Genomic DNA, 24,135 nt, shown 5'->3' on the forward strand with positions numbered 1-24,135 from the left:
ATTTTAAAAAAGACTCAAATTCGATAAATGCTGGATTCAATTCTTAATGTGCCTCCAGACCCTGACCCCGAGTCTGTGCATCCCAGAGATGCTGGTTACCCTCCAGAGAAACATCACTCACTGCACCACGGAAGCTTAACGTCCTCCTCTGCTGGGAGAGCATGATGCCCGGTTCATCTACATCAGCGTTCCTCTTCCTCTCTTCCCCCTCCCCTTGCTTCTCTACCCCACAAAGCACAATGTATATAATGTCTTACTACAGTATATCACACCATATGAATTTCAAAAGGGCGCTAATTATAGCATAAATATTCAACATTTTCTGAAAGCTGAGCCTGGAGCCTGCGCACATACAGCACCAGCATGAATCATAAGGGAGTGAATGAGGCAACACAACAGTGGGAAAGAGTGTTGGAACGTTTTAGTGAGAAATCCCTGCTCCTATGGGAAGAGTATGACTCAGTGAAGATGAGGAGTAAAATCACCTTCATCTAAATACTGACGTTTTGATATCATCTCCCCAGAGCCAGCGCTCAGCTAACACTGTGTTTCTAATCTTTGACAACACCAACAACTAACAGGCTCTCTGCAGTGACATTTGACCGTAACAAACGAGGTCAGAGGTCGTCTGTCAGCAGGTTACTATGACCCATAGTTAGGTTTTGTTGCTAGGCGACATCTAGTGGTCGTAGTAATGATGACAGGAGCAAAGGGAAAAGTGCGGTGACGTAGTTTATAGAGCGACAAAGTCCACGTCAGGAGGAGGTTGGGGTGGATGGATGAATATGACCCAGGAGAGCGGTGTTCGATTCCCATGTGACAGGAGCAGTTTATGTTGTTTCTATTCTCCATGACCGTTCGTTATTATTGTAACCATGACAACAAAGATCGTCTAATGTTGAGGAAGTACTGATTTTAACCCAAATCACCATCAAACCTAAACAAGCCGTGACCATTATTCTAGTAACCATGGAGACGAAGGTAGGGAAGGCGCTAAGTACAGTATTGTAACCATGACAACCAAGTTCCCGTACATCTGCCCATACATCCACCCCAACCTCCTCCTGACGTGGACTTTGTCGCTCTATAAACTACGTCACCGCACTTCTCCCTTCGCTCCTGTCATCATCACTATGACCACCAGATGTCGCCTAGCAACAAAACGTCACAGGTTCTCACAGAGGGAGGAGGTCGAGGTGGATCAACAAGACTTTGAAAAGGAGCCTGCTGCTCGTTTCACATTTCCAACCTGTAGGTGTTTTTGAAACCATGACTCCTTTTCTTTCTTTGCCATGTTCATTGTTGTCACGGTGACGTCGGAGCTCCTCTAACCTTAATGAAGAACGTATTTCAACCCAAACCAAGTGGATTTTGTTGTCATCCTTCTGACGAATCAGAAAACGGTTGTGTCATTCCAGAGGACACGAACAATCGACACATTTAGTTGTTTAATTTGTGGGACTTGTTGTTACCCATGTGCCAGCTCTCTCTTCAAGGTTCAGTCTGGACCTGTAACAGTCTTTGTTGTCCTTTTTTAACTTGGCAGGTGGTCACTAACAGGCTTTTATCGACTGCCAAACGCCACCTCCATTCCTCCTTCCCTACGCTGCATGTTTTAAAAGGCGCTGGAAGGGAGAGCTGAAAATAGAGAGCTACTTGTTAGAAGTTGGTTCTGTGTGTGTTTGTTTGTGCGTCCGCTTAAACACTGAGGACTGACGAAATGAGGGATGAGGGCTTTAATAAAGGCAGGTACATTTATAGCACGAATAATCCCACGTGACGCAGCCATGTGACATTTATCCAGCGCAGATCCTGTTACACGGTCAGTAAACACTGACATTTATCACCGCATCAACATTAGCCTCCCGCATGTGACGACTCTTTCTTTTTGGGTGTCATCTCCGATAATCTGAGCCAACCAGGTCACTCGTCACGCTGAGAGCAAACCACTCAGGCTGCAGATTTCCCAGCATCACTGGGAGTAGATCTTAAATTTGATGATCCGTCTTCAAAGCGAGGAATAATTTAGGACAGCCTGCGCCTTCGTGATGTGGGGACAGCTGAGGCTCTGTCCTCTTTCACGTTACCCTCGTCTCTGATCCTCTCACTGTCTCGTTCTGGATCTACCCTGCATGCTCAGTGAATCTGCTTCTCTCAAAGACTTCACACTCATATCAGCTCATTCTGGCCCAAGTATCAAGCTCCGGGACGTTCAGTGCATCAATTTACCAACACTCAGGATGTGGTCCATCCCCAGCGCCATTAAACTAAGATGAGAGGCTGCTTGATTAGGATGTTAGACGAGAGAGAGAGTGAGTGCAGGTATGTGACTGAGCTTATCAGCAGGTGTCTGATCGAGTTCAGCCCCTGAAGACTACACAGCTTATACACATACCTCTTTTCCTCGTAGCACAGCTAAACTGCTGCAGTTACAGCAACACTCGGGCGCCACCCTCTCCACACCTCTCAACCAATGAAAGGACAAAACCTGGTCCGAGGCCAGACATCAATTCCAACTCAGAGAGGAAGTCCTGGTAATTAGAAAGTGATATTTTTGGCTCGTCTGAGCCCAGGACACGTCCTGAAGGTGAGTAATTGGTATCATTGAGTGAACAGTGGGACAGGATGAGTCAGGGATCGAGATCTATTAGTGGTCACTAATCAGTGTCTCACACTGGGCTGTGGGAGGCAGCCAGCTGGATGACTGCTGGCTCTGCTGAGAGCTGTGTCACAAAGCAGCGACAACAGAAACACTTGCAGCAGCACTGACTGTACTGTGCCGTATTGTGCTGGAGGTATTCGTCTGCAGAGTTTTATCAAGAGCGAGGCATGGAAACGGTTCAATCTTTCACACACGCCATCGTTTCATCCGAATGTCGCTCTTCTCAAACGGTGGGGATCTCGTTTTCAAAGGAGACGCTTCAGTATTAATATATTCAACACAAAACATTTGAGCTGCAACTAGGGCAACCCTGAGTCTTTGAAATCTGACGAGCATGATTCATTTATAAAATAAATATCGGGACAGAGCATCAGCATCTCTGTGTATAAATATCAATGACAGAGCCAAATTACTGCTACAACAAAGATGAAATGAAATATAACAATTCTTTCTTTTTACGCGTTTGAGTAGAGAGGAGAAAAAAAAATCCTTCAGGGTCTCTTCTCAGACACAACACGACAACTTAAAAGTCGTCTTTCTGCAAGAGGTTTGAGAAAATGAGAATATGTTCATTTGATACAGGGAGAGCACTGAGCACACATGGGAGAAGATAAATTAAAGTGACACATTTACAAATGTAATCTGGTATGTAGGTATACTAAATTAAGTTCTATCATCCCAAGTCAACCTCGAATACACTTCAGACTTTTATGTATTAAAAGTCTTTTATTATGACGTCTGTGGCTTCTATCGTTTTATTTTAAAGTATAAAAATCTGAATCCAGTCGTATTAGATATGAAAAAGGGCAAAAAAAATGAGTGCTGGAGCACAACTAAAGCTGAAATGATGAGAGAATAAAATCATCACCTTTCTGACACAGTCGTGACACAGCTGAACATTACAGTTGTAGGATTTACTGTTGTGCCAGGTTCTGTCAGGTTGTGTAGAGTTTCCTCTCCTCTGGATTCTCGACTGACTGCTGCAGGAGTTGGGTTGCATTGGATTTGTTATGTAGTTGCATCTTTCCAGACCTCATTGTTTATCCTCTTTCATGTCTGGATGTGTTGTTTAAATTAATAACATCAGCCCAGGCACCGTCTCTGCTAAGCTGCATTCTTAATCACACAGCCTGTCACTTTGGGCCTTATTTCCATTTTTATTCTCTTTTAGCCTAAAATCTGTGGGATGAAGACTTAGTTTTATTGAAGTTTTACTACAGGACTCGAACATTCACAACATTTTAGTCAACTCATCTTCTGATAACGTAAAGAAAAGACTGAAATACTAGACTAAAATGTTTATAGTTTTCTTTGAGTAAGACAAGACAAACGTGTCCAGAGTTTTAGTCGACTACAACTTGACTAAAAAGGGTGAAGCTGATAAGACGACTAAAACAAACATGGAAAATTTTAAATATACTGTCAGTAATCGACAGAGTACTTTTTGGCTTAACCACAACAACAAGGCCTATAAACGCGAATGTCGCTGACTGAGTGAGTGATGAAGTTGCACCACTGGTCACTGCTCTTTCAAAATGATTTAGGCACAAACGTTTACAAGCCATGTTGCAAACTAAGACCCTCACTTTTTTCCTTTTCCGAAAAACACATTGTGACAGATCTAGTGATTTTTTTAGACAAACCTTAGTTACGTTCCATAGAAGAGAGTCATCAGAATCGCCTAAAGACTGTAAATAAAGATGTAGCCTCATCCACAGGTTTCTGAGGAGAGGTTTTGAAACTGAGTGAGCTGCTCTGCCATCGCCATCTTGGCAGCGCCTGACTCCGCCCCTAACTAGAGGCCAATCCAAAAATGGGCAAAGAGGCAGGGCGTGTGTGGAGTCCATGGGAATTGACTCACTTTTGGAGCCAGCCTCAAGTGGCCATTAGAGGAACTACAGTTTTGAGGTATTGCACCATGAGGTCAGGCTTTCCCTCTGCAGACACACCTCTCTACGCTGACCGCACAGCAGCCGTCATGATAGCTGTCTAACTTTCTCTCTGATGGTTTTACAGTGTTTGTCTTTAACTTGTGTGTTTGCTGATTCTGTCAGATGAGGTTGTGGTTATAAAACCAGGATTTCAGCAGCAGCTTGGAAGTTAACATGCAGTCTTAATCGCCTGCGTCACTATTTCAAACTTCCGTTACTTGACAACAGAAATAAAAATGAGAACAGCTTTATTGGGAATTCAGCTGTATGAAATACTCTATATGTGAGCACAGAGAGGAGCAGACAGATAAAGGAACTGAAACCAGCTGACACTGGGCAAAATACAAATAAAACATGGTCCAGCCATAGGCTAGGATTTGACCTAGTCTTGTTTAAATGGTCAGATGTGCTACGATCAGAATCACAGACATCCACTGACATTTATCAGAATGTAAAAGAGTGAGTATCTGTGGACCCGTCTTTAAGATGCATAACACGGCATCTTCCCCGTCAGGTTCCCTCTCTCCCTACCTTTCCTCCATTCACCCAAAGTTTACGAGGTTTTAAAGAAAAGTAGTTGATAAGCAGATGGTGTCGTTAAATCCAAATAATTTAATGAAACCGTTTCTTTCCCAGCGTACTGTCTAAAAATATCTTTTGCCTGCAGATGGTGTGCTAGCATGATTTGCACATTAGCCCCTTCCTAAGTGGCAGCATGTTACATCAGTGGTCATAAGTCAACTGGTGTTGGGGAAAAATGGAGCAGGCCAGACAATTAACAAGACTGATGTGCTCTGAGGAAAAGTGAAGCAGGAGGGAAATCCACTCAGCTGAGGAGGCAGTTTCAAAGCAGCGCTGTGTGTCTGTCTGTGTGCGTTTCTGCACTAATGTCTGCCTCTGTGTGTGTGTGTGTGTCTGTGCACATTTCTGAATTTCAAAGCTTACGGTTGCCTTGCTGATAATGAAATCCACCACCATAAGTGCCAACCGCTTATACAAATAATACACAAATCCAGAAATACCCAAGAGCCCTGATATCCAAAACTCATCCTGACACTTAGCGGGGACGTCCTCTAACGTGGCATTTCAAAAAGTCTTTCATCTGTCAACCCACACGTATCTCCTGCGAGTCACTTTAAACCTGGGCACTCTGACCCAGCAGATGGGAACATCACCGTGTATCAAGCACAACAACTCTGACAGCAGCAGGAGAAAACTTTTTATTGGTTCATATATCAATTGTAAAGTCTAAACTCCTCTCACTTTACCATATCAAACCCACAGAATGATTCAGTTCAGTGCTGTTCCAGCCCCTTCCTGCATCTCTAATAGAGGCAGACAGACTGCAGTCTACCTCCGTCTCTGCTCGTTATCCCTGATCTCCTCCGTGCTGCTCATGTCCCCGTCTCCTCTTAGCCCTCGGCATGTGAGGCTGACAGCTCGCTGGGCTCCGAGCCAGAGCTGATACTACTGTCTGCTGTAGGTCAGCCTCCCTCTGGGGGGGGGGGGCAAACACACAATCACAATACGGTTAACAGGAGGCCGTGCCCCGGTGGCTCGATGGGTCATGTTCTTGCAGCACTGTGGGTGTTACATGACTTCCTCTCTCGGTCTCCCTCACGTCTTCTCACTATGGTATACAGCAAATAACACAACCTCAACAGATGCTCTGCTGGTTACTAATTCATCTACACATTCAGCAGCTACTGCATGGTGTGCAGGAAGCCTGATGTGTGCAGGATATGAGCTGATATGGTGTCGGTATCTTCTGCAGTGATTGCACCAAATACGTGGGTGCTTTGCGGCTCAGGTAACTGAGAGCACCCATGGGGAAGCCATACTGTGGGGTAACAGTCTTCTGAGTGAGTTTTAAAGGGGCTATTTGTAAGTTTTGCTATTGCTACATAGCCAACATTAGCTTTAACTGCTAATTACTTACCAGTCTACAAGAAAGGTTGCAAATTCAGCATCAAACTCACCAAGTAACTCTGTTGTTTTGTTTCTATTTCTAGAAGTTATTTTCATCTACTGAAGTTAGCATGCTAACCAGCTAGCCCTCGTCTGCTCTGCCCATTTCATCCCTTCCTATTGTCAGCAAATGTGTGAGTCCGTCTCACAATACTTATTGACCTCCTGACCTCAGCCCCAAGCCCATTTTAAAAAAAAGTTCAGTAATTATGTTACTCAAACAAAAGTAAACATGAACATGCATTTATGGGGGACTATTTTCATTGGTGGATTAACACAAGTTCAGTGAACTAGTGAGTTATTCAGGGCGGCAGGACAGTGTGTGTGGGACCGAGTCAAAATAAACTACAGTGTGTGTGGATGGTAATGAAGGAACATGTCACTCAGAGTAACAGTGTGGCTCAGTGATGTGTTTATAATAGTTTTTGGAAACAGTGGAGCTCTATGGCTCAGAGGAATGAGATATATCAGGCTCTGGATACACAGACTTGTTGGTAAGATCAGATAATTGTTGGATTTAGTCTTTTGGTGAGATTTGTTGACAATAATAAAAATACACGATACTGCCAGACTCCCCTTCTAGGCTGCAGTTTCAGTTGTTTCATATACTGATGCAAAACACAACACCTTGTGATGTCTATTTTGACATAACTGGGTTTAGAAAATCCAAGTTGAAGGAGTTATTTGTAAGTTTCTTCATTGCTACATAGCCAGCATTAGCATTCACAGATTTTACTTACCAGTCTCTGAGCTACTTCTTCAGAGCAGACCAGACATTAGTGACTCAGTATCGGACAGTGCTGAAATGATCTGATCAGACCAGGGCTAGCTGGTTAGCATGCTAACTTCAGTAGAATTAAAGTAGTGATAGAAATAGAAGCAAAATAATAAAGGAATGAAGTTTGATGCTGAACTTGCAACATTTCCTCTAGACTAGTTAAGTAAACAGCTGTTAATGCTAATGTTAGCCATGTAGCAATAGCAAAACTTACATATAGCACCTTTAAAGAAGCTCACAATCTAAAGCGCTGTAGATGTTTGAGGGTTTTTTCTTCCTCTTTCTAACAGAGACTGTTGCAGACCAGAAACACACCAGCAACGCGAGTCAGTCGACAGTGTGGAGAGTGAGCTCCATAACTGCAGCTGTGTAATAGTGTCTTGATCAAATTTGCTTTATGGTCGATGGCATTACTTTGCTGTTGGTTTAAATAGCCTCTAATGTACCAATCCAGCTTCTGTGCATGTGTCTGCAGTTTGTGTTTGACGCTGATTATTTTCTCTGGTGCTGTTTTTACGTGGTTGGTGGGAGTTTGCACAGATTCATATTTCAGGCGGCCCTGGGGGGAAACAATGGATTTACTGCCTATGACTGTTTGTGAAGTCATGCTGTGTTTGTGCCTGGTTTGTTATGTGTTGTGAATGTGTAAGATGTGTAAGGTTGATTTCAATTAATAAGTGATTACAATAAATAAAATACCAGAGATCTAAATAAAACTTCAAAGAAATAACACACGGAGTTACAATTTTCATTCATATAAAAGCAGTGATGCTGTATGGTTTCTAAGCAACTGGAGGCTTTTAGTGCAGTGTCATGGTTTGTCAACAATGACGGACAGTTTCAATCGAAGTATACACATGCATCTTAATTAAGAGAACTGACTGGTTTTGAAAAGACAATTACACAGCAGATTTTTGGCAAAGCTATGATGGTAACTAGGCCGGTGATTTAATTATAATACAAAGAGTTACATAATAAACACAAAATACAGAATAATAACGCAGTAGTTTTTGAGGCTCCGTCAGATTACTAGGATTCGTTTCTGATCTTAAAGCTATTTGTGAGACAGCTCCGACTCTTTGTGCTAGATCAAAGAAACGAGAAGGAAAATGTCAGCAGTGACTCAGATTAAAACTTCATTTGGAGCCGCTCTGCTTTCCTGCTCTCCGGGCCAACATAACTTCATTCCAGCATATTCCAGAAAGAGAAAAGGCCCCTGCAGTCTCGAGATGTACAAACTGATATCAAACCAGCATCAAAGTGAATTCTGAAGCCCTAGATTCTGAGTCACTAGATGCTCCAGTGAAAAAAAAAAAAAAAAAGACAAACTGAGTGTACATCCACTTCAAAAAGCTTGAAATTGATTGCGAGGCAGTGGTGTGGCTCTCGTGAGGTTTGCTGTACAAACTTGACACACCTCAAAAAAAACAAAAAAAACCCCACCATCCTTTCAGATGAAGCCTGAGAGAGCGCTGAGAGCATGTGTTACCACCAGAGAGCAGCCAGGCAGAGTACAGGCAGCCTGGCCACACGGTTTCCTGCTGTGGCAAATACAAATTAATTTCACTAGAATGAATAATCAGTTTGCACAACCATTTGCATTTCAACCAACTGCAGCTCGTCCCCCGAGCATGTTCAGAACGTATGATTATTAATACGGCCCTCGAGAGAGAGGATAGAAAGAGTTTGGGGGTTGGGAGGGGAGGGGGGGTGGGCTAAATGTGCCTTTTAAGAACAGGTTTTGATAAGGAGGAGTCTTTGTGGACAGTGTCCCACATACTGATGAAAGGTGCACTCCTTTCCACGTGAAGGTCAGCCCAGGTTAGCCGGCTGCCTGCCGCCTGGCGGATACTTTCCCTGTCCTACATGACAAACACTTCTCACTTTGGCTCTTGTCCTGTCTGTCCTCTTACACCCCCCCCCCCACCGCCCCAACCCCCATCCCCATTTCATCTCCCCTCTCCTCTCTGGCTCCTCTCCCTCTCTGCTATCTTTTTTTGGTTCTCTTGGGGCTATGCAAAGAAGCCGGATAATCTTGGTGCATGCAGACTGCAAGAGTGTTCTGCAGAGAGTGAGTGAGCTGGATCACTACAGCGACAACCCCCCCCCCCCCCCCCCAAAAAAAAAAATCCCAGTGGTGCATAATGTGGCAGTTTGATCAGAAATGAATGGATGAATGAATGAAGCGTACCTGGCTTGTGGTCCTGTGCAGGTTGGTGTCCCCCTCTGGCCCGACACTCTACATGGCACTGGTGTATTTGTGTCTGCACATGTGTGTGTGAGTGAGTGAGTGTGTATGTGTGTGAAGGAGGAGGAAAGAGAGAGTGCTGTTGAGGAGACGGGGAGAGTGCACAGTGCAGTGTAGGAGATTGGAGGCAGGGTACTCAATGTGAGCTAAGACAGAGCCTGTGCACTCTCTCTCTCTCTCTCTCTCTCTCCCTCCCTCTCTCTCTCGCTCTCTCTGTGTGAGTATAATCCTTTGCACAGTCTACAGGGACGAGCTGCAAATGAACCATATCTCTCTCTCTCTCTCTCTCTCTCTCTCTCTCTCTCCACTTCCCTCTTGTTCTGTATCTCAGCTTTGCACATGAGCCCCGAGCAGTATCCCCCCCCCCCATACCTCCACCTTGCAGTAGATAAGCCACAGAATTGCAGAGAGCAGTCTTGCCCTTAATGACTGTTACAACTCTATCACGCCCCCCCTCTTTTTCCCTCCACCGAGGTCTTTACGACACCACCGCGTCCGCGTCTCGGTGACTCCTCTGAGTGATTAGACCGTCACTCCAGCTGTGCGCTATTTCGACACGTGTGTTTATCGTTTACACAAGCACTAAGGACGCGATAATACCTCAGTGTCATCTCAGCTCTGACAGTATTTTGAGTCGGGCTTATTTGTGCGGCAGCTTCAGCTGCATTTGAAGTTCTGTGTACTAATTTCTGGCAACACTTTAAGATGCACTATGCAAATGTTGTTAGTGACTCAGACTATCCTCTATCCCATCTGGAAATGCCTGGCAGTATATTAAAAACAAGGCTGCGTGCTGCACGTTTGACGAGACTGTCATTCTCAACTGCCTGCAGCCGCCGGCATTATGTAATTAACCCTTTATTTCTGACATTAAAGCTCCATCCAGTCTAAAGGTAGATGTCCATGTGTTTGTGATTATAAAGCAGGTCTAGGTTCTATATTAATACTGTGAAAGTATCAAAGCCTGAGTCCACAGAGAAATGCACACAGCCTGTATTCAGAAACTGAGCCTTAAAACCAGCCGTCAGGGCTTCTGGATCTTTGTGATGTCACAACAAAGCAGTCACCGCCCATATAAGTGCTTTTCCTTTGAGTTTGATGTCAAATTTAATCATTGATTGAATTCAATCCAGTTTGTTATTATCTGATTAGTTGATCAGTATTTCGTTTATTAGTATTTATTATCATAATTATGTATTGTTCACAATCCAGAAACCTATGCTGGTGGACAATAAAACCTCCAAACCTGCAATCTTTGTCCAACGTCTCTCTATTTTGAGGACCTCAGGCGCTCAGATAAGTTCCTGAACCTAAGAAATTAGAACTTTTTTTCCAGGTATAAGCGATGCTGCCAAGAAACAGCCAACGTATAATGTGCAGAGAGCAAAGCAGTGAAATGAAGGTTGGACTCAGCAGCAGGACTGAGTGTGCAAAAAACAAACAAACAAACAAACAAATATATATATTGCATATGATGCGAAATGTCAAGATTATCAGTCATGCAAACATCAGGCAAAGCGCAGAAGTGAACCAACCTTTTCATGTCTTGCTGTATTCTTATGAACACACCAGGATTTAATATTACTGTTGCCAGAATAAGGATGTCAGGCCTGTGACATCATCTCATCGCTGCTTGTGCTCTGTATATACAGCACGCCACCTATTCATGTCATTCACTTTCCCTGCAATTCACTGCTGCAAGAGCAATCAGCAGCATACAGAACAAATTGGTTGTGATGTTAAGATGTGTTTATTTCCTCCAGCTGGGCTTACACATCCAGATTGTGACAGCTATATCCTTCTGTGTGCGTCCACGTCTGCTTCTATAACGTGTGTCGGTGCATGTTTAGACCAATTTCCTCTTCCTCCGTGCCCACTCAAACGCTCCCAAGTCCTAATTTAGACCGAGTGTTTCTCCCCACCCACACGCTCGGCCCACTGTCTGTATCCATGATGCTACAGTGCTCCGGCACATCAAACCTCTTGCCTCCCCGTGATGGCTGCGGGGTGGAAACGCGAGCCCGGCGGATTATGAGCGTGTCAAATTGGCAGAATGTATTAGCGTCACACCGATCACCGTCACATTTACCCCCACTAGTCAATTATCAAGATAGATAGCTCAAACAGATAATAGCCCACAATGGCGCCTGGACCCATTTTCTGCTTAGTGGACAAAAGAGGAATGAAGAAGGATGGAGAGGGAAGAGAAGCGAAGGAAAGGAAGCATTAGTGATGTTGTGATAGGAAGAAAATGCTACTTTCAGCACAGCTAAAATCAGATTGGGTTGACCGAGATAGAAGGAGGGAGGAGGCAAAAAAAAGGGCCCTATATTATTGCAGACTGCCTTTGGATCCAGGCTAGGGGCCCGGGTGGCAGAAATATGGAGGGAGAGGCACACTTGTCATCCCAATGAAATCATTCTCCAAGGCTGCTGAGGAAAGCGAGAGCTGCACAGAGATGAGATCCTACAGTCTGCAAACACGTGTGTGTGTGTGTATGTGTGTGTATCTGTGCAAGACATGAAGCCAGATGAGCAAGAAAGAGACAGAAAAGTATGAACAAAAAACAAAAAACAGTTTGCTGATTATATCGCGTTTGCTTACAGGCATCTCTTCAGTCACGCACTCAGTGTTTGCAGATTCGTCTCTTCTCTGGAGACGAGTGATCGACCGATTCATCGGTCCTCCTTCAGAGGACCATTTTTATTTGACCTAAAGGTTTGAACAATAGAAAGAGTCAGAGTTTGAGCAAAAAGGGGCATCATGTGACTTGACTGCAGCTAAAACGCCAACATCACTTCACAGCCCAGTGCCGTCCCTACGGGCTCGGTCCACATAGGAAAGTGGGTAACACCAAGTCTCCCTATTTAGCATTTATTAGCAGTGTATAAATATTTGATAAATAGCACACTATAATGTAGCCATAAACAGACATGGACATTTTAAATGTTTATTAATGTTCAGTTTTTGTTAACAACTGTAATTTCTCCAATTGAGACACTTTTATTATCTGTTTATGCAACAGCCTGAGCTTATGGGCGTCAACAGGAGGAGCTATAGATGCTAACAAATGCAAACACTCACATCTGCTCACAACTACATTATAATGTGTTATAAACCTTTTTAATCGATAATATACTGCATATAAATGCTAAACGGGGAGAAGTGTTGCCAGGGAAAGAGAGAAACTTCAGCATATTGGAGCTAAGGAAACTTCAGCAAAGAAGCAACAATAACCTTGAGAAATGACTTAAACATCTAATAAAGCCTGCAGAGTGGAAGTGCCTACAGTCTCACACAGCAAAGGCCTCACTGCTCAAACTGTAGCGTCACTATCTTCTGCCTCAGACTCTCTGACATCACATATTCTGCTGTTTTTAAATACAACAGACGTGGTGCTGATACACTGAGGGTTTGAAGACAGATTTTCTGATCTGGATCTACTTTGGCTGCAGCTAAGGATTACTTTCATTATCAATTAATCTGTTTGTCATTTTCTCAGAAAATCAGAAATCTCTCATTCAGACCCTTTGCTGTGGCTCCAAACTGTGGTCAGGTGCTTCCTGTTTGCTTTAATTATCCTTGACGTGTGTCTGGACCTTGACTGAAGGGCACCTGTTGCAAATTAAGTTGATTGGACATAGTTTAGAAAGGCACACAACTGTGTATATAAAAAGGTCCAGGAATTCACACTGCAGGACAGGACAGAAACCAAACCACGACTCCAAGAAACTCTCTGTAGACTGCTGCAATAAAACTGTGGTGAAGCATAGACCAGGGCAAAGGTATAAAACCATTTCTACAGCTTTGAGTAGTCCCAGGAGCACAGTAGCCTCAATAATCGTAAAATGCAAGAAGTTTGGAATCAGCCAGACTCTTGTTTGCCTTGCAGCAAAAATGAGTTCAGGCAAGACGGGTCTTGGTCAGGGAGGTGACCAAGAACCCAACGGTCACTCTAACATAGCTTCAGAAGTCCTCTGCAGAGATGGAGAACCTGCTGAGATGTTGTCCTTCCAGCAAGTTCTCCATCAAGATGGAAGCTGGTGGTGCAGAGATTAACACAGTCACAGGAAGAAGGTTCTGGGTTTGAATCTCGGGCCTTTCTGTGTGGAGTTTGCATGTTCTCCTAATTCTGCTAGTGGGTTTTTGTCCAGGCCCCCCGGCTTCCTCCCACAATGCAAAGAATGTGAGGATGCATGGTTGTTTGTCTCTATATGTTATACCTGTGATAGGGTGAACCCCACCCTCATCCAATGCCAATTCGGATTGGGCTTCACAAGACCTGAGACTGGGGCGATGGTTCAGCTTTCAGCTCAACAATGACAACACAGGAGTGTCTCCAGAATAAGACTGTCCTTGAGGGACCCAGCCAAAGTCCAGACTTAAACCCCATAGAGCATCTGTGGAAAGACCTGAAGCTTGAGAGGATCTGCCCAAATCCAGATGTCCAAAGCTTGTAGAGACTCACCCAAGAAAACAGGAAGCTATAACTAAAGGGGCGTCTAAAAAGTCCTGAATTAAGAGTCTGAATCTTCTTTTGAATGAGCGATTTCAGTTTTTGATTTCTCAAAAACATGTTTTCCTTTTGTAATTATGGGATATTGAATGTAGCCTGATGGAAAAACAGTGACGGCGTCTGAATACTTCCTGAAGCAGCTGCATCTCTGTCAACTTTTATGGAAGAAATTCTTGAGATAAAACTTTTCTTGTATATAAAGCAGCCCTTCTGCAATAATGAATTAATTTCCTCCTCCTCATCTCTCTCCTCCTGCCTCTGCCTCTGACTCCCTCTCAGCCCCCCCCCCCTTCTCATCTCAGATACCCCATTATTCCAGTGAACAGAGGCTTTTCATTTGAGTGTCTGATCGGGGTTTCACAAGGACCACTCTGTATAATCAGCAAATGAGTAGCTTGTTAAACGTCGCTCGCTGCAATTTACTCATCAACGCGGTCGAGCAGCGTTTGTTGTGTTTGCTTTCAGAGGACACGTGTCAAAGCTGTCACGCCGGCTTAAGAGATAACAAAGAGCAGGAGGAGATCAGAGCTGTCATATAGCACATGTAGAAATACAGAGAGCTCACACACACTCGCCATATAAACACGTGACGTATGGTGGCAGAGGCCTGTTGTCTACACAAATTCTACACCTCTCAGAAGGTGAAGGTCTATTTTTATACATAAACACATTCAGTAAATGTATGTAGAGCTATACTTTGAAATTATAAGTTATCATTATAGTCTAGTCCTGTGTTTACAAAGCCTGACAGGTGTCAGGAGTAAAAAAAAAAAAAAGCTGCACACATTTTTAATAATTGTTGGGTTTTTGTAATAACAGGAACTAAGTGGACAGGTTGTAGCTTCTCTGGTCACTTAGGGAGCAGCGTTAAATCTTTGACGTGAACTGACTTGAATTTGTCCTTCTCCCATAGACAATGCTCACCATCTTATTCTAATGTGTTGGCATGCACTTACTAAGTGTTTGTCTAATACCAAAGTATTGGACAAAAAACAGTGTCAACCTTTTCATGGTAATCCATCTAATAGTTGTCAAGATGTGTCATCAAGAGCCAGAGAAAAGTCACGAGTTCAGCAAAGTCAGCAGGCTTCATCTTCTGGGGACCATGAATGTCTGAACACAATTCAGCGTCAATCCATCAAAGTCTGGATCACAGAGGTGGACCGGCCGACAGACACTGCCGTCCAACCTCGGCTAAAAAGCAACTTAGCAGCTGCTGGAAATCTTATCTTTTCCTGACCTTCAGTGGGTGATGCCTCACCTTGCTGCAGTGATGCAGAAGTGCACTCCAGGGTGAGGTGGCATCACTGCTGGGTGTGGCAAAAAGAGCAACAAACACACCAAAGGAGGAGAAACAGACAAAGAAACTCTTTACAGCCTGGTGTTACGTTACATTATTATTCTCCCTGACGTCTTTCAGCTCTCTGAAAACAGATCACACATTTCATTCAGCTCCATAAAAACTTATTGGACCTGGGTCACAAACCCAGGGCAGATTGGAGGCTACAACCCGGAGTCCCCTCCCATGACATTTAATGCTGTGGTCTAAGTATATAAGACTTGATATCCCAAGTCTGCACTGTTCTGGCTGTGCATGCACGATTCATACTAAAGAGGTAATATGTGGAACGGTGGCGCACAATCCTATCTAAACTGATAAATCTGCAGACATGATGAATTTTGTACGACCATGACAATTTAAACAAAGACACCAACTCCTCTCTTCATCCCACAGCCTCGCTCGTCTGTCACAGACACACTCTTCCTACCTGTGACAGTGTGTGTGTACCGATTCCTCCCTGTGCCCTGATGTGTGACAGTAATGCTATCTGATAGGCTGTTCTCTATCAGAGATGCCACTGAAATAGCAATCCCTTATCAAGGACAAAATGTTACAGCTGTTCGGAAAAAAAAAAAAAAAAAGCAAAATCTGGAGATGAATATCTGTGATTCAGTCTTTCAGGGAAACTTGTCAAATTAGACTCTGAATGTATTTCCCCCTGCACTAGAAATCCCAGAATATGTGAGGAAGACCTTGAAGTAACCTCCACACACACACACACACACACACACACACACACACACACACACACACGAACGGAGAACACATTACGAAATCTGCATCCCCATGACAATTCTAAATGTCTTTCCTATGATACCATAGACCATATAAAAGCTACAAAGGCCACAATCAGCTCGTGCTTTTCTGTAGCATCACAAAAAGAAGTCGTCCACAGACTTCTCTTACAAACCAGGAGGGAAACCTGATGAAAAGACGCAGGGTGCAGTGCATAACAAGAGCACGTGTGCGAAACACATCTGTGCGTTTTAACGCTGCTCGCTGATCGACCCTCTGCTGATGGTGACGCTGCAGCCGGAGAAGCTGATTGGCTGGTGAATCCGACGGGCTTCAACAAAACACACACGACTGGGAACGGTGCAGCAGCTTCAGAGGGATCTTTAAAGTACGACTGTGAAATTCTTGCAGACATTCTGTCAGGAAGAAAAACTATTTTGATAAATTCAGTTTGCTGTGGAGAAGAAAAACTTTTTTTTTTTCTTTTTTTTGTACTAAGGCTCATAAAAAATACTTAAATTTCTTTATTCCAACCCACTTAACATTGAGAAGAGTCTGTTAAACCTTTGACCTTCATTCACAGCAGACGTTTTGGATTAGCAGGAAGTTAGGCGAAGTCAGGCACTGCCAAGATGGCAACAGTGGAGCAGCTCACTCTGAGCTCTTCAGAAACCTGTGGGTGACGTCATGGAGGATACATCCATCTTTATTTACCGTCTATAGGTGCAAACTGTGTGTAGGATTTTCCCCGTTACCTTTGTCTCATCAGTGATTTCTACCAGATAAATCAGAAACACTCAGATCCATCAGGTTCTGAGGTTGATCTGGTTCGTGTGTCGGCGCCTGTCTGTCGGTGTGTGTGCACTGCGGCCATGAAATAATGTCTAACTGGTGTGAAAATGGTGAAAGGTGTGTCGTCCTGTGCGCAGCCGGTGCAGAGGAGTTTGAACGAGAGCACGTCACTGCCGGAGCGCCCACATTAGCAGACCTGAGGTCATTATCAGCACTTCAGCTCCACAAACTGTCAGGTGGAGACGGAAACGGGATCGTCTGCAGCCAAGAGAAATGTGACCCAGTAGTTTGCAATTAAGCTGATTTATTACGGAAAAGCAGCCACTGTCTCGTCTCTGCTTCACTCCAGACATTCTTCTCCTGCTTTGTGTTCAGCTTCACTAAAACACTGACGACACAGATGCACAAAAACATAAAGAGGCTGCTTCACGTCTTTATCTGCCTTTCATTGTCTTTGTCATCATGTTTCTGTCCCACGTCATGGTCTTCATACTGAGGGAATTTACCTTTAAAAGACACCTCTTTTTTTGTTTTTTTTTGGCAGAGCTCTTAAGAAATGCTACGCGACAGTCATCAGCATCTGTTTTCCGACAACAACAGACACATTCTCCTGTGAAAATGTCCCCTTTGCTCTTTCCAAAGTCCTCACACGTCTCTCTGTGTTGTCTGTTTGTCTAACGCCTGAATCTGCCACAGGAAAGATGAGTTTGAGGTAAAAAAGGTGGAAGCTGGTTGTAGGAAAGAGAAGCAGAACAGAAGCTGCAGCAACATGGGAGGGAGGACTTTGCAGCCACGTGTCGTCCTACATGTTCGCGCTCTGAGGACGGCTCGATGGGGGTAAAAGTCACATGCACCCCAAGGCCAGGGCAGGTCGAGTCAGTAAGATTTTAAAGTGGGTGGAAAGATGTTCTGAGAGCGTCCTCGAAACAACAACGTGGGGAGATGCTACATGCTTTTAACCACACACACACACACACACACACACACACACACACACACACACACGACAGAACCAGGAGTGCATTTCTATTATGAATGCAGTCTAGTGCCAGTGTGAGCGACTCCTCTCAACATCACGAGGGTTTTTGATGAGCTTTCAGGTGACCCGGGGTCAGCCTTACAGAGCTGCTGGAGCCAAATGAACTGAGGGTGTTTTGTTAACAACTCTCAGCTGTGTCAATGCTTTAACGCTGCGTCTGGAAGGGAAGGCCAAAGCTGTTTAATTACGCACTTCAGTTGGATGAGGCTCCAACCTTGTGCCTCTCAGCGTCCTCCATGGTCTGTATCGTCCAACAATAACAACAACTGCCTCATTTTATATCAGTGAAACAAGCTTCCACATTTGAGCTCTTGGCCAAACAGGCTGCAGGGCTGAGCAGTGAGCAGAGGCACTGCTGCTCAACTGACAGAAGTGTCCTTGAACGGAAACTGAATCTCTGCCAGCTCCACAGGTGCTGCTCTCAGCCTGCAGTCCACTCCAAACGCAATCATCTCAGAAGCTGCCCCCTCCTCCTCCTCCTCCAAACACCAGGAGCATCTGTACCAGATGAAGATCAGGGGTTCAAGTCTTGTTGCGTGTTCACAGTGAAAACGTGACACAACTGATTCTGAGAAGTCAGTGTACGCACTGAAAACAATGCAGAAAGACGAGCTGGAGGTAAAACAGCTACTGACGGAAGAAAAACGGTGCCAAATGTTTGTAAAAACATCAGTTTACATCAGTTTAGAGCTGCAACAATTACACAATTAATTTATTAGCTTTAACAGAAAATTACTCACCTACTTATTTCCTAAATGTAATTTCATTTTTGAGCAAAAATTAAAGCCTTTTAAAATGTAATTCTTTATTTTTAATGTTTTCAGCTATAAATCAAGAAACAATCCACAATTTGAGCGATATCCAAAATGTATTATCTTGATACAGTCAAGTCCAAATATTACAATAAACAATATTATTGGGTTATAATTGAACTATATTGTTGTATCTTGTGCATATTTTTTATTATAATACATAATTATTTTTTGTATTTTGTGTTTCAGGTAAAATCAATGTTTTTACATATTTTACTCTTTTCTTTCCATATTATGAAAAATGGTGGGAAATATTGTGATATTCACAAATTATTATATATATATATATATATATATATATATCACCAATTAATCAATAATGAAAACAATCTATAGTAATTAATTCAGGCTGCAACAATTATATGCATTATTGATTCATCTGATGATTATCTTATTGATCAGTTGAAAATCATTTTGTATGATTACCTATTTAGTTTTCAGATAAGTTTAAAACTGTTGAACTTGACCTGATGAAGAAAAGCATCAAATCCTGACGTTCAAGAGCCAAAAAATGTTTGGATTTTATGCTTTAAACCAAAAAAAAAAAAAAAAAAAAAACAATGAAAATGTTGATGATCTGACCAATGGTAATTCAGTATCCATGGGTCGGACCACACAGCCTTCATTTTGATCTCACCTACACACCAGTGAAGTTTTGTGACTGTGTCTTCCAGTGGCGACACCCTCACGGTGAATGAATCTGTCCTGGGTGGTGGCTTCTGCTACAGGAGTCGTCAGGACCACATTTTGCAGTGATGACTCACAACACTCGCCCTGCTGTTGCAGCCGGTAATTATTAGATTATCAAAACAGTCACTGATGAATTTTCTGTTGATCGACTAATAAATTAATCGACTAAACGCAGCAGCCGTGTCAGCAGGTTAACTACGATGCATCAGAGACGTTTCTGGCAGATTTAACGTTTTAATAAAGTGAAGTCATTTGTCATTCGAAGCTTTCACCACTTTCCTCGACGTTCTAGCAGATTCATGAAGCCTCTGGCGTCGAGAGCTGCGTCTGGGTTTCTGCAGTCTCAGCGCTTGAAACCAAATTTCTCAAAAATGTTGTTTTGACTCATGAAAGAAGTCAAAGGTAGCAACATCAAGGATGACAACGCCGCAGAGTCTCTAAATGTCAGAGTGCAAAGCAGCTCTTGGGGGAACAGACATCCCTGAATCAATATTATAGTCGGCTGCTCATCCTCACCTGGAGGCTCCGTGGCAACCGCATCAATCAGCCCTCTGATGTTGGCACCCTCTGCTCTGCAGCTTCCTGTCTCTGCCCTTCATCTCTTTCACTTTTCCCTCCGTCTCTCTTCCATCTCTTTCCACGTGTCAACAAGTTTGATCAGGCTGACGTGGGAAAACTGCTGTTTGGTTGTCGCGGCTCGGCTCTCTGACAGATCCTCCGCCCCGTCTCTTCTCCTTCCCTTTTGCTCCCCACTCGCTTGTGATTCCAACAAGCTTGATCTGCTACCCACCCTCCACCACCACCCTCTCAACCCTCCTGGGGCACGGGGGGGGGGTACTCTGACATGTCATTTGAGTTGACATGACTCACACAGTCATGCAGCACAAAGAGATAAGTTTGAGATGTTCATGGGCGACTCTATAGTCTGTGTTTGTGAACGCTGTGTTCAGATTTCATCCTCTCGGCGACTGAGGCAGCGGCTCAGTGTGACAGGCCTCATTTCAACTGCACCCAAGTTCAAGATATGTGGCGTTCCTCCAGTCCCATCTCCCACCATGTTCACGGCACTCCAGTCTTTTCTTGCTCTGACACAGATTTGTGCAAAGTGAGTGTGTTGGGGGTGATTTAATCATGTAAATCAATACTGATTAAAGATAGTGAAGACCTCCATTCTGCACTCTGCCAGCCTTCAGTCTGCAGTGGCGCCATCGCCATGTGTTCTCATTACGTGACTCACAGAGGTGAGCTGCTGCTGTTTGGGAAGATAAATACCTGGTGGTCTTTGAACAACTAAAAGTTTATTTAACAATATTTTCCACTGGAGGTTTTCCCAGAATCCTCGAGGAGTAAAAAATACTCACTCTGAACACAAAGACAGCAGCCAGGAAACTCACTCCTTCATCTTTTTGTATGAGGGATGCAAATTTTAAGTAATTTCCCTAATGCTACATTAATAATAATAATAATAATAATAATAATAACTTTATTTGTATAGCACCTTTTATAAACAGGATTTTAAAAGTGCTTTGACAGACAATTAAAAAGCAGTGGTAGTCAAAAGCAACAGAGGGAAGACCAAAAATATGTTATAATGTAGAAGGAGAGACACACAAACACACACACACACACACACACACACACACACACACACACACACACACACACACACACACACACACACACACACACAGCACAAACAGTAAAAAAAACAGTAAAGGACGCTACAGAGATAATAAAAAAATAAAAATAATAAAAATAAAAATCAATGGTCCATTAAGCTTTAACTCATGAAACACAGTTGTCTTTTCCATATGAAACCAGTTTCACCACTGACACGACCTTCATTATGGATTTAAATAACAGATTAGTTATTAATTAAACACAAATTAATGATTTCATTTAAAAACTGTGGAGCTGCCGTCTGTCGCTGCTCAACCACTGAGAGATAAAATCTACGGTGTGAGCAAACAATGCCTCACAGCTTGGACGTGTCTCAGAACCAATCAAACGGCGACAGTCGTTCAGCAGGAATGACCTGAAACCTTATCGAACAAACACGAGACAGGTTTTTATTTAAGATAAAACATAAACCTGATCAAGCTGCACCGTAGCTAAGGTTAGCACAGCTGCTGGAAACATCTGCTCAGCTGGGACAGATGTCCTGAGGATGCACACACACTGTTGTCACGACAACGTTCTGACCATGAGCCGCAGATGGCGAGCTACGCCCGACAGCCGCCAAACAACAGAATTTTCAATTAAAACAACTTTTACAGCTGATCAGCAAACACTTGTCTAACTCTGAATGAAGTTCTCCAACAGTTACACCACATAACGAATGAATTATTAATGGAAATTAATTGATAATCAGTTAATCGTGGACATCCCTAATGACAATTGTGAACATATAAAGCAACGGGCAGTGAAAATGGATGAAATATTTTTGATGCAGGCAGGGTTCTTCAGGACCGGACAACATGTCGAATTCATTCACTTCTGGGATTTTCGGTTAATTTAGAGTTAATTTTTTTAATGTAGTTATGCGCGGGGATAATGTTTTCAGGTGGTCCGTCCATCCCTACGTACGTCTGTCCCGTTCGTCGTCAGGGAACAAATTTGACACAAATGTTCATGAAGTCATTCACTAATTATCACACAACTTCGGTCAAATGTCTACAAGGATAAAACGAAGTGATGACGATTTATTTCCAAAAGGTGAAAGGTCAACTTCACTGTGACATCATAATGTTCTGCAAAAACACCTCTGGCTATAATTCAGTGCTGTAACTCAGGAAGGAGATTATGTGATTCTAGTCTTTGCCTTTATTTTACTTTACTTTATTTTCAGCTGCAACGATTAATTGATTTGTCCATCAGCAGAAAATTTATCAACCAGTATTTTGAGGATCAATTAGTCATTTTTGTGTAGTTTGGCTACAGTCGCTGTGTTGACTCAGTCCTGTAAAGTTTTTCCCCAGTAAATCTATTCAACATATTGATTAGTCACACTCATGAAATATTTGACATGTTCTGCCTCTATAGCTTTCTGCTATAGAAGCTGCGCACACACACACACACACACACACACACACACACACACACACACAAAACAAAGCACGAACAAACACACTGACAAGGTGACGTTACACATGTAATGTGGTTTTAATCTCATCCCTCACTTTGCAGGGGGAAGAACACTGAGGATAGATGACCTGAAACACACTGAGAACAGTCAGATCTGCTCTTTAGCGCCTCCTGGTCCGTTTATATTCACAGGACTGTCGTGACCTCAGGTGGATCGAAACCATCACATCTGCGACAGGAAAAGATTTCACTCTCTAGCCTCATCACAGTTTCCTGGTCAGCTTTCAGAAAAACACGTCAACCTCTGTGGTTTGAACAGAAACATACATGAGAGGCACAGATGTAGGTGTACAGGACCAACTGAACTGGTTTATTCAAAGAATAAAATCAGAACCCATTTTCAAGTTAATTTGTCTATTATGCAAATTAGTTTCTGTCATTACAGCTGGCTGTGTGTCCTCTCTGCTTCTGTATTTTTAAACCACTGAATTCACATCCAGCAAACTCTGTCTAACCAGCAGCACTGTCTCCATCACTGTTTCCATCCCTTCCTCTCTGTAATCCATCAATAGCCTTCTTTCAGGCTGCCCCAGATGCCAACCACAGAGAACATCAGCAGTCTCCCGTCCACACAGGCAGTAAACAAGCGCTGCTGCTGCCAGACACCAGCAGACACTCACACCCCCCCTCCCCAAAGCCTCTCAGACACTCAGTCCCGTCAATATCTGCAGTAAGATGCAACTCAAAAGACACTTCTACTGTACTTCCAAAAGGCTGCAGCCTCAAAACTGATTGTTCTCACAGGAAACAGCAGCGTCGTCTCAACTCGAACTGCTTCAACTCAGCGTCCCACATTTCATAGACTGTATGTTCACAACCTGCAGAGCTGCAAAAGAAAAGAAAGTCCTGAGAGGCAGAGACGCACTTTAACTCTGTGAAGCGTTATTGATTTCACCTTCCCAGAAACACGCAGCCAAAGACAGAATGTGCGGCAAACACAAGACAGCATCACAGCGAAGAAGAGAGGGAGCAGGAGGTGAACAGCGGTAGTTTCCCATCGCCCCCAGCGCGTCAGAGAAAGGCACTCAAGTTAGAAATACCTGCAACTACAGAATGCACGGAGAGAGAGGGGACATGCCTGGGAAGGAGGAATTGCCCATTCTCCGCCTCGGTGCACCTGTTTACCGTCCTCTACGGCGCCGTCACTTTCTCTCTGATCTTCTAATGTATCCCTTCTTTCTTCTTCCCCATTCACTCCTCCTCTTCTTCTGCTGCAGTTTTCCTCTTGTTTTCCCAGTGTTATCCCCTTCTCCTCCGCGCCTCCATGCCCCTGCCTCTGTGTCGGCCGGAGACGGTGTGTGGCTGCGGCGGGTGCGCGCACGCCGGAGCGCAGAGGTGCTCCTCACCATCAGCCTGGGCTCACAGTCCGCTCCTGGTTCATGGATGCAGCCCCCCCCCCCGTCGCTCTTAAAGGGCCCGCACCACGTTCCCACTGCCTTTGATCTCAGTGCCGTCGTTATGGATTTGAATCATGAGCT

The 24,135-nt window shown here is 43.8% G+C and overlaps 1 protein-coding gene across 10 annotated transcripts in view; it reads right to left on the bottom strand.

Moving 5' to 3' along the window:
- The window catches only part of srcin1b (SRC kinase signaling inhibitor 1b), a 94,707-nt gene extending 70,683 nt beyond the window's left edge, over positions 1-24,024 (bottom strand). For 9 of the 10 annotated variants that reach the window (XM_071462360.1, XM_071462363.1, XM_071462367.1 and 6 more), the window contains exon 1: positions 23,736-24,024. In XM_071462360.1, coding sequence (XP_071318461.1) covers positions 23,736-23,757 — 22 coding nt within the window. In that variant the 5' untranslated portion in view covers positions 23,758-24,024. Of the gene's footprint in view, positions 1-23,697 lie in introns of all 10 variants that reach the window. The other variant, XM_071462364.1, reaches the window with a different exon arrangement.
- Positions 24,025-24,135: the final 111 nt, after the last annotated feature.

Source organism: Trachinotus anak, unplaced genomic scaffold (assembly GCF_046630095.1).
Source record: "Trachinotus anak isolate AG129_WGS33_773 ecotype Australia unplaced genomic scaffold, CSIRO_AGI_Tana_v1 ptg000025l, whole genome shotgun sequence".
Lineage (NCBI taxonomy): Eukaryota > Metazoa > Chordata > Actinopteri > Carangiformes > Carangidae > Trachinotus > Trachinotus anak.